This window comes from Crocodylus siamensis, chromosome 2, assembly GCF_052110815.1.
Source record: "Crocodylus siamensis isolate JL-2025a chromosome 2, ASM5211081v1, whole genome shotgun sequence".
Taxonomy (NCBI): domain Eukaryota; kingdom Metazoa; phylum Chordata; order Crocodylia; family Crocodylidae; genus Crocodylus; species Crocodylus siamensis.
In genome coordinates this window covers 279,193,244-279,208,637 of record NC_143396.1, presented here as the reverse complement: position 1 = coordinate 279,208,637, position 15,394 = coordinate 279,193,244, and the positions used below count along the sequence as shown (strand labels likewise).

Sequence of the window (15,394 nt, the reverse complement as noted above, 5' to 3'; positions counted from 1 at the left end):
TAAGAAGGCGGCAGGACCCTGAATAAGCATCTGCCGTGTTGGAGGGTTACCGATTACTAAGAGACAATGGACGTGTCCAAGCCCCTAACATTTTTTTAAGTTACTGGGGGAATCATAAGGATATCGCACGCCAGGTGAAATAGGTTTATATTCTCACACCAAGCTCCCACGCTACCAGGGGCTTCCCCTTGTGTAGAACATCCTTGGCTAACAAAGCCAACACAGGACCACAATCAATGGGACACATCAAGGTATATAAGGGCTGCTTGGGATAGGGCCTGAGGGCAGTGCTTTCCTGGCACTTCAGTACGTACATATTAGAACAGCCCAGAGCCTGCTCTAAATCTGAATTGCTAGGAGAAGAGGCCAGATAATACTCTCCAAAAGGGACACCTGGCAGACTTCAGGGCCCAGCCAGGTGGGTCCAGCTGATGAACTCCAGCCTGCAGTTTGTTAGAAGTCTTATATATTTATTTTAAATTCATTTTGGGGTGAATGAGCTGTTCCTGGCCCTCCCATGAACGATGTGACTACATTGGAGCCTCACTCACCTCAGTTTCTTAGAATACAAAGTACATGGAAGGAAAGTTGGAGAAGCTCTGTCTTGCTTCTTATGTGCAGCTTCAGTACTGAAGGAGCAGGCTACCAGCTTCCAGTTTAAGCTCCACAATTTACATGATGCAGATGGTGAGATGCTGCCACCTTCCAATGACAGCACAGAAAACAAAATCCTGAGCTGATGGGGATTTCCGCATGTGCGCCGATTTTGAGCTGTACAGATTTCTCTTTCCTGAAGATCTGGACCCCAAGTGAATTCTTGGATTGTTCTGAAGATTATGAGGACTGTATCATTTGGCCCATGCCATATAATACTATATGTACTATTAACAAGTATCTTAGTTACATATTACTTTGAATCAAGTACATTTGTGTTTTATTCTATCAGCACACCACTGTTAGAAGTGCACAAAAAGATAGCGACTACCCAATTTAGTGATGCAACAAAGAACACCAATAAAAAGCAACTGCTCAGTCATTTTAATGTTATTATAATTACCTTGATTGATGGCAGCTCATTCCCCCCCCCCAACTTCTAGCAAGCCTGTCCAGATGGTGCAGTTTCATTCAAAATATTTCTTGGCTCATCAATTCAAACCGACAGTCTGAAATCTGTCCTTTCAGATGACCAAATTGAGGTCAGCATGCGCAGTCAGCTAGATAAATATTGAACTATGGGCGACGATGTAATATGGCAAAGGGTATGCACATGCATGTGTTCCCTTCATAGATTTATCCTTTAAGAGGCAGTCATTTAGAGAAAAATGAAAGCTGTTTTATCACAGAATAAGAGAGATGCATTCATTTAAAAGTCTGGCAAAAAACATGGCCCGTTGCATTAATACAGTGTTATTGATCTTTTGAAGGGAAAGCCTGAACAGTCAAAGAAAATGAAATAACTGAATACAAAAAACTTATTCGTGGAGTATTGAACCAATCGACCCAAGTAAGACCACATGGGGTCAGGGAAAAAACAGTCCAGCTGACCATGCCAGCAGGGGCGGAGGTGGGGTGTGTGTGAGGAGGGAAGAGCAGAAAGTATGCATTAATGCAGCCGGTCTATCAGACTTTCAGAAGAACGCTTTCATGATACGCATACAGCTTTGACTAGGGGCTGTTTCCTCTGAGAACATAGCTGATGCTGGGTTCCAGACAGGCTCCTGGTTTCATTTTTGGGTCAGTACCAAAGGTTACGCTTCGCTCAGGAGTCCTAAAAAAATTCCAAACGAGTAATAACACCTCCGCCTGCAAAAAACTGACACCTCCCCGCAAAAACGAACCCCCCCCCACAAAAAAACGACAAGAGGGAAGGAATAACAAAGGTAAGTGTAAACTGCTTTGAAGCCTGCTACAGCCCTCTATGACAAGAGCCTCAGAAATCCATACTGCTTCAAGTCGAGCCTGGTTTGATTCATTATTAATAATGTAACCTCCACATTCAGAAGTGCAGCAGGCTCCTTAAGGAGAAGGCTTCCAGGGTTAAAAAAAAAAAAAAAAAGGTAGTTTAGCTCTAACATTTTAAAACTTCAGTAATTCCTAAAGTCGCTACAATTTTTTTCCAATGCTGGATTATAATTTAACTGGAAATGACCCAAAGCAATTCTCTGGCATTTTTCTGTAGTGTTTTGGGGAGGGAGGTTGGGTGGGTGGTAAGTATATACTATGCATATTCATCTGATTCACAAGAAATCATACTAAATCTGCAAGTTTTCAGACAGGAATGGTTGCCACAAATTGACTGGCACCACTTTACCATGCAGCCTTTGACACAGGCTCAGATGTGGTGCAGATACAGCCACCCTCTCCTCCCTAATGCAACAATGCTTCCCAGTTCTCCCGTTTCAGTAGTCATCAATTACCTTGACCTCACGCAGAAAGAAGCCAATGGGCCAAACAAACCACTAAAGCAGCAGGCCCAGCTTCCACTGCATGTTTGAGCCGTGCTTACTTACTTTAGTGTTGGATTGGGATGTAAGACTGAAGTTGCCCAGTCCATTTTCACCGTACTCCATAATTACCCAGAATTTTTAGGAGCCAGAACAGCAGCTAATCAGTTACAAATGGTGCAGCTCTTTTTCCTCAATGGAAGGTTTTAAATGTCAACTCTTTAACTTAACAAGAAGATTACAGGAGTAACAATGACCCGTGCACTGTACCAAGAACTCAGCAAGACACAAATCCTGCTTTGAATGTCTTCTATGTTAGACGGAAAACACAGGACAAAGGGTAGGGGAAAGACCACGTCAACCCATTTTATAGATGGGAAATAGGAGGTATAAGGACATTAAACAACTTGCCCAGGGAAGTCTGTTGCAGGGCTAGAACATGAAGCCAGCTTTCCCATGTCCCACGCCCCAGTCCAGGGCTCCTCCACAAGCCCTTCTGTCCTGGCAAAAGCACAGCATGGTAGTGAAGCACAACCTGCCTGCACACAGATCTATTTCAATGAATTCAAAAGAAATTCAAATGATCTCCCTGCTCTTAAAAGGTCTTTTAGTTCCCAGGAATCTGCACTTCTGGAGGCTGTGGAAGGCCAGTAGGGCGTGCTCCTGCATTGAGCCACCCACCTCACTGCGCCTGACCGCCTTCCAGGCTCCGAGTGCCTCCCTGGGGGTGCTTCACATCTGGCCGACCCCCTTCCTGGAGCACACCCGCTAGCCTGGGGTAGAAACAAGGTTGGCATTGATTAACAGCACACTGGACCCTGTATCCAGTTCCCCGACAAGGGCTCTCCTGTTATCTTAGTCTGGTAGAAGGCCGTCACCTCCTCTGGGTTTGTAATCCTGCAGCAACAGGCATGCCCTTCAGAGTGGCTCAGGTCTCCTCCCTCACTGCTTACAGCTGTTGCACGCCTGACTGGCTTGGGTTTGTTGCTTAGCTTTGGGCAGTTGGGCCTGATGCGGCCCGGCTTCCCGCAGTTATAGCACCCCCTCTTTTCTGAATTGGGTGGTGTCAAGAATCTGGGGCCACCTTGCATCAGCAGGAGGTGGCCCTCTTTCCCTTTTTGGGCCTGGCCCTTTCTTCCCCCCCTCTTTGGAACCCTTTCTGTTCCTTCCCAAAGTAGGGCAGCTTCTTGTCTATCCCCTCACGATTTAGCAACAGCTGCTCTGCAATTTCTGCGGCCTCTTGGATGGTTTGGGGGGCCTTGTCTTTGACTAGGGTTTTAATCTCCCTTGGACAGTGGTGATAAAATTGGCCCAGCGCTATGAGGTTTAGCGTCTTCTCTCTATTGTCAGCCTTGGCTCCATCTGCCCATTTAAGAAGTGAATCCCACACCTGGGCCACAAACTCAACCACTGCCTTCCCCAGTTGTGGGATGGTATTCCGGAATTTTTTCTGGAAATAACCTGAACCTCGAACACACAGCATTTTTAAAGGCATCATAGTTATCTGCTGATTCTGGAGGCAAGCTGTTCAGGACCACAGACATGTCACCCTCAACCAGAGGAGCCATGTGTTTCATGAACTCTTCCTCTGGCAACTTTCGTTGGTGAGCTTGGTTTTCGAAGATGCTTAGGAACACTGTTGGATCATCCCCGTCTTTGTAGCAAGAGACGATTGGGGTGTTCAGTCTGAAGGATGCATCCAGTATGAGCTGGGTGCCCGCAGCTTCAGCATTTGCCTGCATTTGGAGTACTGCAAGCTTGTGCTCATGCCTGAGCCTTGCCTCTTTGGCCTCTGCCTCGCGCTGGCGCTAGGCTTCTCTAGACTCATCCTCATGCTGTTCCTTCTCATGCTGGTGTTGGGCCTCCAGCTCCATCCTTTTCAACTCCAGCTCATGCCTGAGTTTGCACTCTTACTCCTCAGCTTCCAGCTGCAGCTAGAATTTCTGGAAGTCCCACTCAGAGGGTGGCCCCTCAGTGCCCCCCCCATGGGTTCTGGAAGGACATGCAGAGGTGATCTTGCAGCCTGATCATTATCACATGGGATCTTAATCGGGTTTTCTCTCTTTTGCTCCTTCCTCACTTGAAGGCCTCTCACCTTCATCAGATCTCTCAAGTCAGCCACCGACAGGTGGTCATACTCGTCAGCCATCCTAGCTATCTACACTGTCCAGTTGCCCCAATGCAAAATTAGAAATGGCTTGCTCAAGGGTTTTCAGTGACTCTATTCCCTTCCCCAGATTATGCCTTCAATATAGCAGGTTGTCAGATCCTACCATTACCACCACATGTGGCAGACCAGTAGGGGGTGCTCCTGCGTTGAGTCACCCATCTCACTGTGTCCAACCACCTTCCAGGCTCTGAATGCCTCGCTGGGGGTGCCTCACATGTGGCCAACCCCTTTCCTGGAGAACATCTGCTAGCCTGGGGGTAACACTGCCACCACCCAGGGATGGGCTTGATTCTGGCTCTGCGCACCCTGGGAAACACAGGTCGAGTAGCCCTCGAGGCTACTTGATTCACTTGGGGTGCTTCCCTCAGTCGGAAGCACAAGTAGTGGTCTCCCTTAGTCAGCCAAACCAAGGGGACCCCAAGGCATAATCTAGACCCACTCCCAAAAAGTCTCCCATGCTAGGTACAAAAGAGAACTTTACTGGTTCTGTAAAGTTTTTGGAGCTATTGTTACTCCTGAATCATAGAAAATTAGGCTGGAAGGGACCTCAGGAGGTCATCTAGTCCATGCCCCTTCTCAAAGCAGAACCATCCCAGCCAAGGTTTTGTCTAGCCAGGACTCAAAAACCTCCAAGGATGGAGATTCCACCACTTCTCTAGGTAACCCATTCCAGTGCTTCACCACCCTCTTAGTGAGACAATTTTTCCTACTATTTAACCTAAACCTCCCTTGCTGCAACTTGAGACCATTGCTCCTTGTTCTGTCATCTGGCCCCACTGAGAACAGTCTACCATTCTTCATTTTACCTTTCAAAAGCAAAGCAAAACACTTTGGGGTGTTGTACATGAAAAATACAGTAAAAAAAATCTAGTGTTATTTCATTGGCCGAAGGTACTGGAGGACTCAAAGAAAAAAAAAGCAACATTGTTTTTAAACTAAAAAGGCAGTGTGTTAAAATAGATTATGCAAACATTATAGGAAGCCTACATATGTATAATATCTTTTTATGACCATCTCAAAGCCTGTAATTACATGCAGAGAACACAGAAACCTATCTGTGGCCTCCCTAGTCCAGTATGTCAACCCAGATATCAGCCAAGGGCTCCAGAGAAAGCCTTAAAGACTGTATAGCTGTGTGAAGCTATACACCTGAGAAGTTTCCTAATCCACTCTGGTGATCAGTTTATGTCCTGAAGCATGAGAAATGACAGCTCTGAGTTTTAATACCAGGTAGTCAAACTGCACATGCTTTTCTTATCCGTATAAATGTCTCATTAAAGGCAGTATACAGTAAAAGCTGGGCTATCCGGCATCTTACAAGCTGGCATGCTCCGCTAACCGGCATGCCAACTTGTAAGATAAAGTGAAACCGGAAGTGCTCACCTAACCTTCCATCCGATTCACCATACTCTCACCCCCCAATCACCTCCTCTCAACCCCCATCTTCAGCCAGCTCTAATTTATTAAACTCTTTCTCTTATAGAAGTCCTGCATCTCTGCTCCTCTCTTCTTCCATGTTTTACACTAGAATGACAATATATTGTTTTAAAGGCTTTTGTCACCACAGACCTTTCTTTAAATTACTAGATGCAAGTCACTAAATAACTACACGCTTAGCAGAATTATCCTCTCTTCCAAGCATCTTAGTGCCATTCAATAAAACCCACTCGCTGTACTGTTATTCTGCTCTTCTTTCCACTGATGTTTTAAACTGCCCCTACCCCTCCAGGAAATGGAGGGACATTGTCTGTAACCTAAGACCGAGCAAATTAGTCCCAACTCTGAAGGCGACTGAATACAGACACACCCTGTTAGAGAAAGGAAAGCACCATCTGAAGGGTGAGGGAGATGCAAAGCCACCAAGTACTCCCCAGCGATCCTGCTGGACTTTGGACCCAACCCTGTGAAGTACTGAGTACCTCCTTCAAAACAGTCAGACTTACTCAACTCCGCTTTGCTTCAGTAGGGTTAGCAGCTTTCACACACTGGGCTCAGCATTTTCAAGGACTGAACATTGAACTGTCAGTCAATATTAGTAAGAACAGGTCACATCTTCCCTTACTGAAAAATTCACCACTTCTGTGCAATCTGAACCTTTGTACCTCAGATTTAGTGGCTGGTGCCTGCTAGTGAAGATTAAACTGAATATGCTTTCCCAGAGTTACACCCTGAGGAAGTGGGTCTCTGTGCTGGAGCATCTGCTTATGTTCTGGATTCAGAGATTTTCCCAAATATCGACTGCCATGGGCTCAACAGAAAATACCCTGAAAGCCACAAATTTTGCAAGGTGATAAGTGATGAAAAGAACAAAAACAATAAAGCTCTCTGAAGATACCAAGGTGTCAGCCAGGAGGTGATGAAAGTAAATCTGTTATATTTGGAGCTTAAAGACCAGTTATTTGCAACACATTTTGAGAACCTGGCTCGAGTTACGCTACAGCTGGGTAGTTTTTCCCTCCAGATAAAAGTTCACCCCTTCTCACCCTCCTCAGTGTCACAGTTAATCACAGCTAAGTACATTCTTCTGAGCGCTCACAAAGGACTCCCAGGAAGGCAAAGCTGTATCTGCCACATCTAGTAAACTCACAGTAGGAAAGTGACCTGAGTACACAAGTGAAGTGATGTGGGAAAGGTGTCCATGGCACAGGGACTGAAGTCAGGAGTGTGACTGTGTGTACTTCCACATGCAGCAGGAGGAAAGACTGAAGGGAAACAATACTCTGCTTTAATATGCCCTTTCCCAGCTTAATGGGATTTCCCCAGAAACAATGCACAATAAAGGAGATTAAGGTCACTAAACTCACTCTGGCCAGAACTAGCAATGGAAAAATCTCAACCAGTACCTGCGCAGATGTGACGTTTTTGTCCCAAACCCATGCACCCCTTGTGGTCTCTGGGTCACCTCCATCCTACAACTCAACCACACACTCCCTAAACTCTTTTCCCTTTCTCTTTCCTTTAAAGGCTCATGGGACCCCCTCAGCAAGTCTGACAGCATCTCTCTGCTAACCTCCAAGCCTACTACTTTCTTTCACTGTCCTGGCACCTTGGGGCATCCAGGGTTGAGAGCAACTGTTGTATTCAGAGTGCATAAAGTGGGTCTTGGCTCCCCTTAGAAGCTTAAAGCTTCAGAAGACATGCAACGCATTCTCAGGCACAACCAAAGGAGATGCACTGGAGTGTGGGGATGTGAAGAGAGACTGCTATATCCATTTGCCCTATAGGTCTGCAGCAGTGCAGGGGAGGAAAGGAACAGCAGACATTCTGGTTGAGACTGGACCATGGTAGGAAGACCATGGACTTGGGGTGGACAGTACTGGCAGACACAGGAATGCTGGGAAAATGTTATAGAAGAGCCTCAGAACCAATCTGTCCTAGCACAAAACCCAGTTCAATTGCCTAAAGTAACTGTCTGTTCCAGGAGGAAAAGACCAAGCAGAGTCTCAAGGACAAATTCTATGCTGCTTCTACCCTTGCTCACAGGGGAGCATCCACTGAAGCTTTCTAGCTCTCATTCCAAGTCACTGGTGGTATTCACTCATTAGCTTACAATTCAGAAATTAGAAGCAGACCAGACAGTTGCCAAGAAGTAGCCAAACCAGGTCTCCCTCCTCCCCACCACCAACTGAACTAATAGAAAACATCATTACAACAGCAAAGCGTGCTTGCAACATCAAACCGGCAGGTTTCTTTTGAAGGCAGAATCAGAGAAGGCAAGGCTCATAGTCTGAAACAAGTCAACTCATAATAGAGCTTTAGAAAGATGACACATCTGTAATAGCTTGTAGATTCAGCCTGTTATTTGTAGATCTATTCTGAATCTGTATAGAAAGCAGAGTGCATTGTAAAGCAACTGTTGCAAATCTCGAATAACTGGTTTTTGAGCAAGTACCTGTAATTGCTTTCCTCTCTCCTTTCTCTAGTTTTGCTTGTGTAGATTCGTTATAACCACCATGTTCCATCGACTGCTCCACCCTTTTTATTGCCGTGCCCTTGAAATTCATCTGGAGTTGGCTAGTGTACTTCTCATGCTGCAGAGACAGAAGCAATAATGGGTATGGTGTTTTCGACTGCTGTCGAAATGGAAAGAACAATAGTTCAATGTACTCGTATCAAGACAAATATTGTGGTTGTGCTCTGTAACAAGAGGAAAACACACACCTGAACAAAAAGCTGTGGAGTATAGTAATAAATGCCAGCTGAGAAGCTTTTGAATACCTTCTTCAGAAAGGTCTAAAATGACATAGCTAGTCTGCACAAAGGTCACTATGACTTAGCTCCACAAAACATCTCATTAGAAAATGCTTTTAAGAATAAACTAGGAACAATTGGAATTAATGCCACTTCCATTCAGGATCCCAGAGCTGAAGTCTGCTTTATTCTCACAATGGCATTATAAATTCTTTCAAGCTGTGCTTTTTACGTATCTTATCTTAAACGTTCAGTGATGCCACAGAACATATTCCTCATTATTTCCACCAGATCTGGACAGAAGGATTGGGAAGCTATTTCAAATTAAGAGGTTGCATTATTAAAGTGCTAACTGATCCAACCAGAACTGAATCCATAAAAAAGGGTGTTCCTATTTAAATCAGGTCTGAGTAAGCACAATTAATCACCCACTCAGTCCAAACCTCCCACACACTAGACTATGCTGGTGTGCTTAAAAACAAAACCTGGCCAAGAAAGTAGAATTCAGTTAAAGACTGACATTTGGCATCGGTATTTCTAGGTCTAAGCAACTTTGCAATGTCACTGTGAGCTGTTAAACCATCACTGTCCTAGAGGCAGCTGCTTTTCTGCTGTGACCAAACTGATAATGGGAAGTTTTGTATCTGCTTCTGTGCTACATTCAGGAGAGCCACCTCACTGATGCAGGAGGGGCTGCTCCATGAGAAAAGATTAGGAGTTTAGAAGGTGAAAGGAACTTGTAAAAATCAGGCAAACAGCAAGAGTAAATTGAGCAAATTTTAACCCACCAGAGGAAATATTAAAGAGCCAGTATAGGCCACGCCATCCAAAAAAACCAGATTCATGATTTGCTACTTGATTTTTAAGGGGATACGGACTTCTTAATGAATCAGTTCAAGGCTGTGGCTGTTCCTCTTTATGTTCTAAAGCTCTAGTAACTTTATCTCCTGGTAATCACAACTCCATAAATAATTTCAGTTAAATGTTAGAATCGGGACAGGAAGATTAGAACCGAGCTACCTGGGAGATGCATCTATCCTCAAAGCAAGGTCCTACCAGTCGCATATTGAAGAGAAACTGTGAGTTGGGGTTGTTTCCAAACTGCTTTACTGAAGCACATAAGAGTTTCAAGCTGGCACAAGCGCTCAGAAAAAAAGTAAGGATATTTAGCATTTTCCTGATTAATGGTGTCATTACCTGATATATCTCTTTACAAAAACAGCACATATGTGCTTACCTTTAATGCTTCCTCGGGAACTTTGTGTTGAATATGTTCCAGGACATACATGTTTGAATGTACAGAGCTTGTTAAGGAAGTAAAGAAGGAAAAAAAAAACAACACAACAAATCTATCCACAATTTAGTTACTGAAATGGAGATTATAAAACTCAGAAAGCACAAAGGAGGAAAAAATACAGATATTTATAGCAATCTTCACTCTTTCAAAACTGTATGACATAACTGTCTCAAAACAACACCTGCACCTCTTTTACAGCAGATCGCTGATCATTTCTATAGACTTGATTGAGCTGTTCGACCCAGTGCTAAGTAAAGAGCAGCACGTACCCGGCCCACATCAAGGGGAGTTGTGGGGAGAAATACTGACTCATTGCTACAAGGAATGGGAGGATCCAGGGCCATGATACCATTCCCTCCCTCCTCTTGAACTAACTCTCTGCTGCACGGCTCCTGCTCTTCCTCCTCAGTACCCAAGGCATAACTGGATTAGCGCCACATGCTCACGTGCAAAGATGGAAGAGGAAGCTTTCGTACCCTGAACGGATGCCTCAGACTAAGACATACGCCTGCTGCTCTGCATTAGCAAGGTTTACAGTCACTACAGTTTCACATATGAAGAGTAAATCAGGTTGTGAGCAGATATGCCTTCTTAAAACGTGATTCTGCCAATATGTATGGAACTCAGACTATAACCTCCATGAAGTGCTGGGCAGAAAATGAATAACGGAAGCACTGAGAAAAGCCGTCAGAAACAGCTCCATAAAAATTATACAAAACCAGGGGAAAGAAAAATAATGGTGGGAAATGTTAAACTAAAATAGACCAAGTAATATTGGTAGAGGGCGAAACTACATTAGTTTGTAAGGGATGCCGTAAATGGAAGAGCATGTACACCCTTGTGCAACTGAGCACAGATGACTCACAGAACATGAAAAGATGCTGCCATCTGTACAGAGCTGAGCAAGGTGGGCCTACGAACAGTGTGAAAAAATGGCATTTAAGCGGCAAAGGAGAGGGAGGATGTATACATTGGGTACATTAGTCATGTTTTCTAAAATGGACTGATGTGACAGGCCCTCATAAATCTACTTGCCAAGGGGTAATAAATTCAGCAATTCATTTAATATGAATAGCCACAAGGGCTGCAGGCATAGGCACTCCAATTCCAAAATTCACGTTTTCAGAATTACTGCAAGTTTAGGCTCCACGCTGTAGCCACTGTCCTTCAATGTATTCATGTTTATAGTAAGTCTTCTTCAGGTTTCTGTTTACAGCAAATCAGAGATTACAAGAGAACTTATACACTGCATAGAAAAAAAAAGTACGTGTGAAACACACTATTAAGGTTGCAAAGTCAACCACTCTCTAAAGTTAGGGAAAACCAGAAATGCAGGGCACTGACAGATGGGGGGGGAAGCACTTTACTGGAAGCAGCACAATAATTCAACCCAGCTCTGCAGCATCTGTATAGATCAAGAGCTTCAGCAGGGATTTTTGGTGTTTTTATCTAAAGCTGATTCAATCAGCTATTAGATAGAAGCACCAAAAAGTCCCACTGAAGCACCTAATCTATACAGATGTTGGGCAAGCAGGATCTAACTAATGCGATGCCTCTTCTAGGTACGCACTGCGCTTGGTGCTGGGGCGTGCTGAGCTTAAAGCGCTGTTTGTTTTTTTCCATGTCTGTAAGCAGCCAAAGTTGCCTGGACAACCTTAATTTGTGCCTTTCATGTATGTACATGATGAAGTCTTCAATTACATGATGAATTACCATCTTCCACAGAGCCCTGCCCATGGGACGGACATCACTGGCTGGATAAGTAGCTATTCAATACCTTATTTTCTTCTTGTTAACCAGTCTCCTAGGCCTTATTCAAGCCCTATCCTGAAAGCAGAGTTATGAAGATTTTCTCCTAGGATTTTACAACATACACCACTACCATCTCCGAGCACTTCATACATGCTGGCTAACTTATTTTCATAACACCACTGTGAGGCGAGGGACAGGCACTCTTGCCATTTTGCAGACTGAGAAATGAGGCAGAAAGAGACTAAGTGCACATTGGATCTCCAATCTGAAACGCTGAGGATTTGAATTTTCAGGACAGTAACATTAGATATCACGTCATATGGTCAAAGCACAGCTTCTATTGGCCTCAGCTGCACACCTCACTGTGTTCACTACCTCTGCAAATCAAGCCCCAGGATATCATACTGGAAACCCAAAAAATGACACACACACACCAGTAGTGACCACCTGTGACCAGCCCATATCACAGGGAACACTGCGGCTGACAAGAGTGGAACCCAGCTCCCCAGGCCAGCACTCTTGGCCCTGAACCATGAATTTTCCTTTTTCTGCTTCCAATCCTCCACCTCATTTACTCCACCCCTGCCAATTACTATAGCCAATAATGAAGGACTCCCACAGATGACAGTCTCACTACACAACCTGATTCATCCTGTAAGCCAGCCTGTGCTGTGCAGGGGATGAGACAGGCAGCCTCTAGAAAAAACAATATGCATGCGAGCATGTAACTGGAGCCTGCATTAAGAAGGCAAAATTAGGGCTGCACAGGCAATCCTTCTTGTATTTCCTATCTTTTGAACGTTCGACTTTGCTATCTTAATAATACTCTTTTAAAGGTAGCTTTTGGTGTGAAATTTTCACGGTTGATTAAAAAAAATAAAGTAAATAGAAAGGACATCACAAGATCTTAGATACTCACATGGGTCATCAGCAGAGCTGAACCCTCTGATCTGCTACAGCTAACTGACAGACCAGCACTAGAAGGGGTTGGGACCTTTCCCAGCAGGTTTTACGGAGACTGGCTGACAGCAGAGGACTGCTGAGACTCTGGGGTGTTCTAATGAGCTTGGCCTTCTGCTCCGTTCGTGCCAAGCTAGATCCCTTTTAGCCTTCTTCAGCATGATCCTGTCCAGTCCTTACCCCTTTCCTGGCTCCTCATCCCTGTTCCATCCCCCCCGACCTGTGAGGCTCCTCAGTCAATCCTAGTCCTTTTGCCCAGCCAGTGCTCTCTTCTACCCGCTCTTCCCCACTCCTGGCCACCAGGCACTCACCCATGTTCCCATTCCCAGGGGTTCCCAATCATCCTCTCTTCAGGCTTCTCAACTTCACTGTCTTCACCTCCTTGCACCAGCCTCTTTGCCAAGCCACTTCCAGTTCTCCCTCTCCATGCTCCAACCCTTCATCTAATCTTAGCTCCCTGCTCTCTCCCCTTCTTTTTCCCCTCCCCATTTCCCAATCCAAATCTTGCCCCCCAAGTCCCTTTCTCCACCCCCTTGCAAGCCTTCAGTAGCAGCCTGTGCCTCACTGTGCTCTCACTGAACTCTTCAATCCTACCTTGCAAAACCCTACATCCCTTCTGCACTTGTCCCTGGTGGCTCCCTCCTCCATACTGCCTGATCAGCAGTAAGAGAGGTCACTTGAGTTCACAGGAAAAAAAAAAACAGACCCCGCACCCAGTTCTGGTGCCTGGTTCTATTGCAGACTGGAGCTGCCGTTACAAGGAAATTTCAGCATCATCCCTGGAGTCCTGGACTGGAGCCTGTTCAGGTTTTCAGTGACGATGGTTCCTGTTCAATCCAAGCAGCATTAGGAACCGAGGGACTGAAGCACGCTCTGTAAGTACAGAATATCTGGAGATTTTATCCATTAACCTCTCTCAAGCTTCCAGTGAGCCTGGCCAAACTGGCAGCAGGACAAAGGCTTATTAGAAAGTCACAGACAGCAGGGCTGTGCGAAATTTTGGCAGCTGTTTTGCTTCGGAGGTGTTTCGAGCTGTTCTGACACCCAAAACACCAAATCCAAATGAAAATGGAAGGATCAGAAACTCTCCGAAACAAAACAAGGCATCTGAAATGTTTCGAAAATATTTTGGAAAATTTCAGCGTTTTGGAGCCGGGCTTGCAGGAAAACAGCTATATGCTGCTACCCTGCTGCATGACTCAGCTCCACAGGGAGCACAGATCTGTGCCGAGGGTCTGTTTGTCACTGCTGCTTGCCCTGGCAACGTGGGGCTGCATGGGGCGGGCAGTAGCAGGGAGGAGACCCGGCGTGGATCCCTGCCCCCTGCAGATCCAAGTCATGCGGCAGTAATGGTCCCTGCCATACGACCTGGCTCCACAGCGAGCAGAGATCCCTGTGGGCTGTCTGGGATGGGCAGTGGTGAGAAAGAGACCCTGTCACGGATCTCTGCTCCATGTGGAGCCAGATCACATGGCAGGGACCAGCAGGCTTGCTTCCCTGACCAGTGACTTAGCATGACAGGGATCAGAGATCTGCACAGGGGTCTCCTCATCTACATGGAGAGTAGTGGCCCTCCTCCTCCCCACAGATGAGCCACTCACAGCCCCATCCTGCTCCCCACTGGGGCCCTGCAGACCCCAGCCCCAAGCCCTGCACAGCTAGGTAGGGCTGTGCAAAGCTTCCCATGCAGCCCTTTGAAATAGATTTGGCCAAAACAAAACAGAACAGTGAACCAAAACACCAAAACGAATCACTGTCCCCAAAACGGCCAAATCTGAAACCAAATCCAAACACAGCTGTTTTGCACAGCCTTAACAGATAGCTTAGAAAGAGTCCAGCAGTAAGCAGTAAAAATGATTAGAGGCCTGAGAAGCAAGATTTAGGAGAAGATGAGACCTTGGGGGGATTTGACAGAAGTCATCAAATACCTGAAGGGTGACTATAAAAAGAGGATGGAGCTAGACTTTTCTCTGCAGCAGCAGGGGACAGGACTAGGAACAACGATCTCAAACTGCAGCAGGAGAAATTTAAATTGGAGATTAGGAGGACCTCTCTCACCATGAAAGTTAGCCTGTTTGAATGCACGAGCAAGCATTCAAACAGGCTAGCTAGAGAAATTATGGAATCTCCATTCCCTGAAATTATGGAATCTCTGTCCCTGAAAATTTCCAAGAGCAGGTTAGACTTGACTGGATGGTTTAGTCAGGGGTGATCATGCCTTGAGCAGGGGGCTGGACTAGATGATCTCACGAGGTCCCTTCCAGCCCCACTTTCCTATGAACTTTGTCAAATTTGCATGGATTTTTGCAGGGAGTGGAAGAGGCATAGCCCTGACAGAAAGGACACTCTTCTTCCAACTATCAACAGCCACAACATGGCAGGTGTTAGAATTTTCCAAAAATGTTCAGACTATATTAATAGTTGAACAGTTTTTTCTAGCCACATTCTCAGAAATTCCTGAACTTTGCTGACTAACATTTTCCACATAAAACCAGCCTATAGCAGACACCCAGCATAAAAAACTTGAGCCCAGCCAGGCAAAGCAACTGAAGACAGGGTTTTTTTGAAAATGGAAATCAT

The 15,394-nt window shown here is 45.4% G+C and overlaps 1 protein-coding gene across 6 annotated transcripts in view; it reads right to left on the bottom strand.

Annotated features, from left to right (window-relative positions):
- CEP170B (centrosomal protein 170B) overlaps positions 1–15,394 on the bottom strand; it is an 81,199-nt gene that overhangs the window by 40,848 nt on the left and 24,957 nt on the right. For all 6 annotated transcript variants that reach the window (XM_090034154.1, XM_090034155.1, XM_090034151.1 and 3 more), the window contains 2 exons: positions 10,043–10,101; positions 8,507–8,645 (listed from right to left, as the gene is read on the bottom strand). In XM_090034154.1, coding sequence (XP_089890280.1) covers positions 8,507–8,645; positions 10,043–10,101 — 198 coding nt within the window. The remainder of the gene's footprint in view (positions 1–8,506; positions 8,646–10,042; positions 10,102–15,394) is intronic.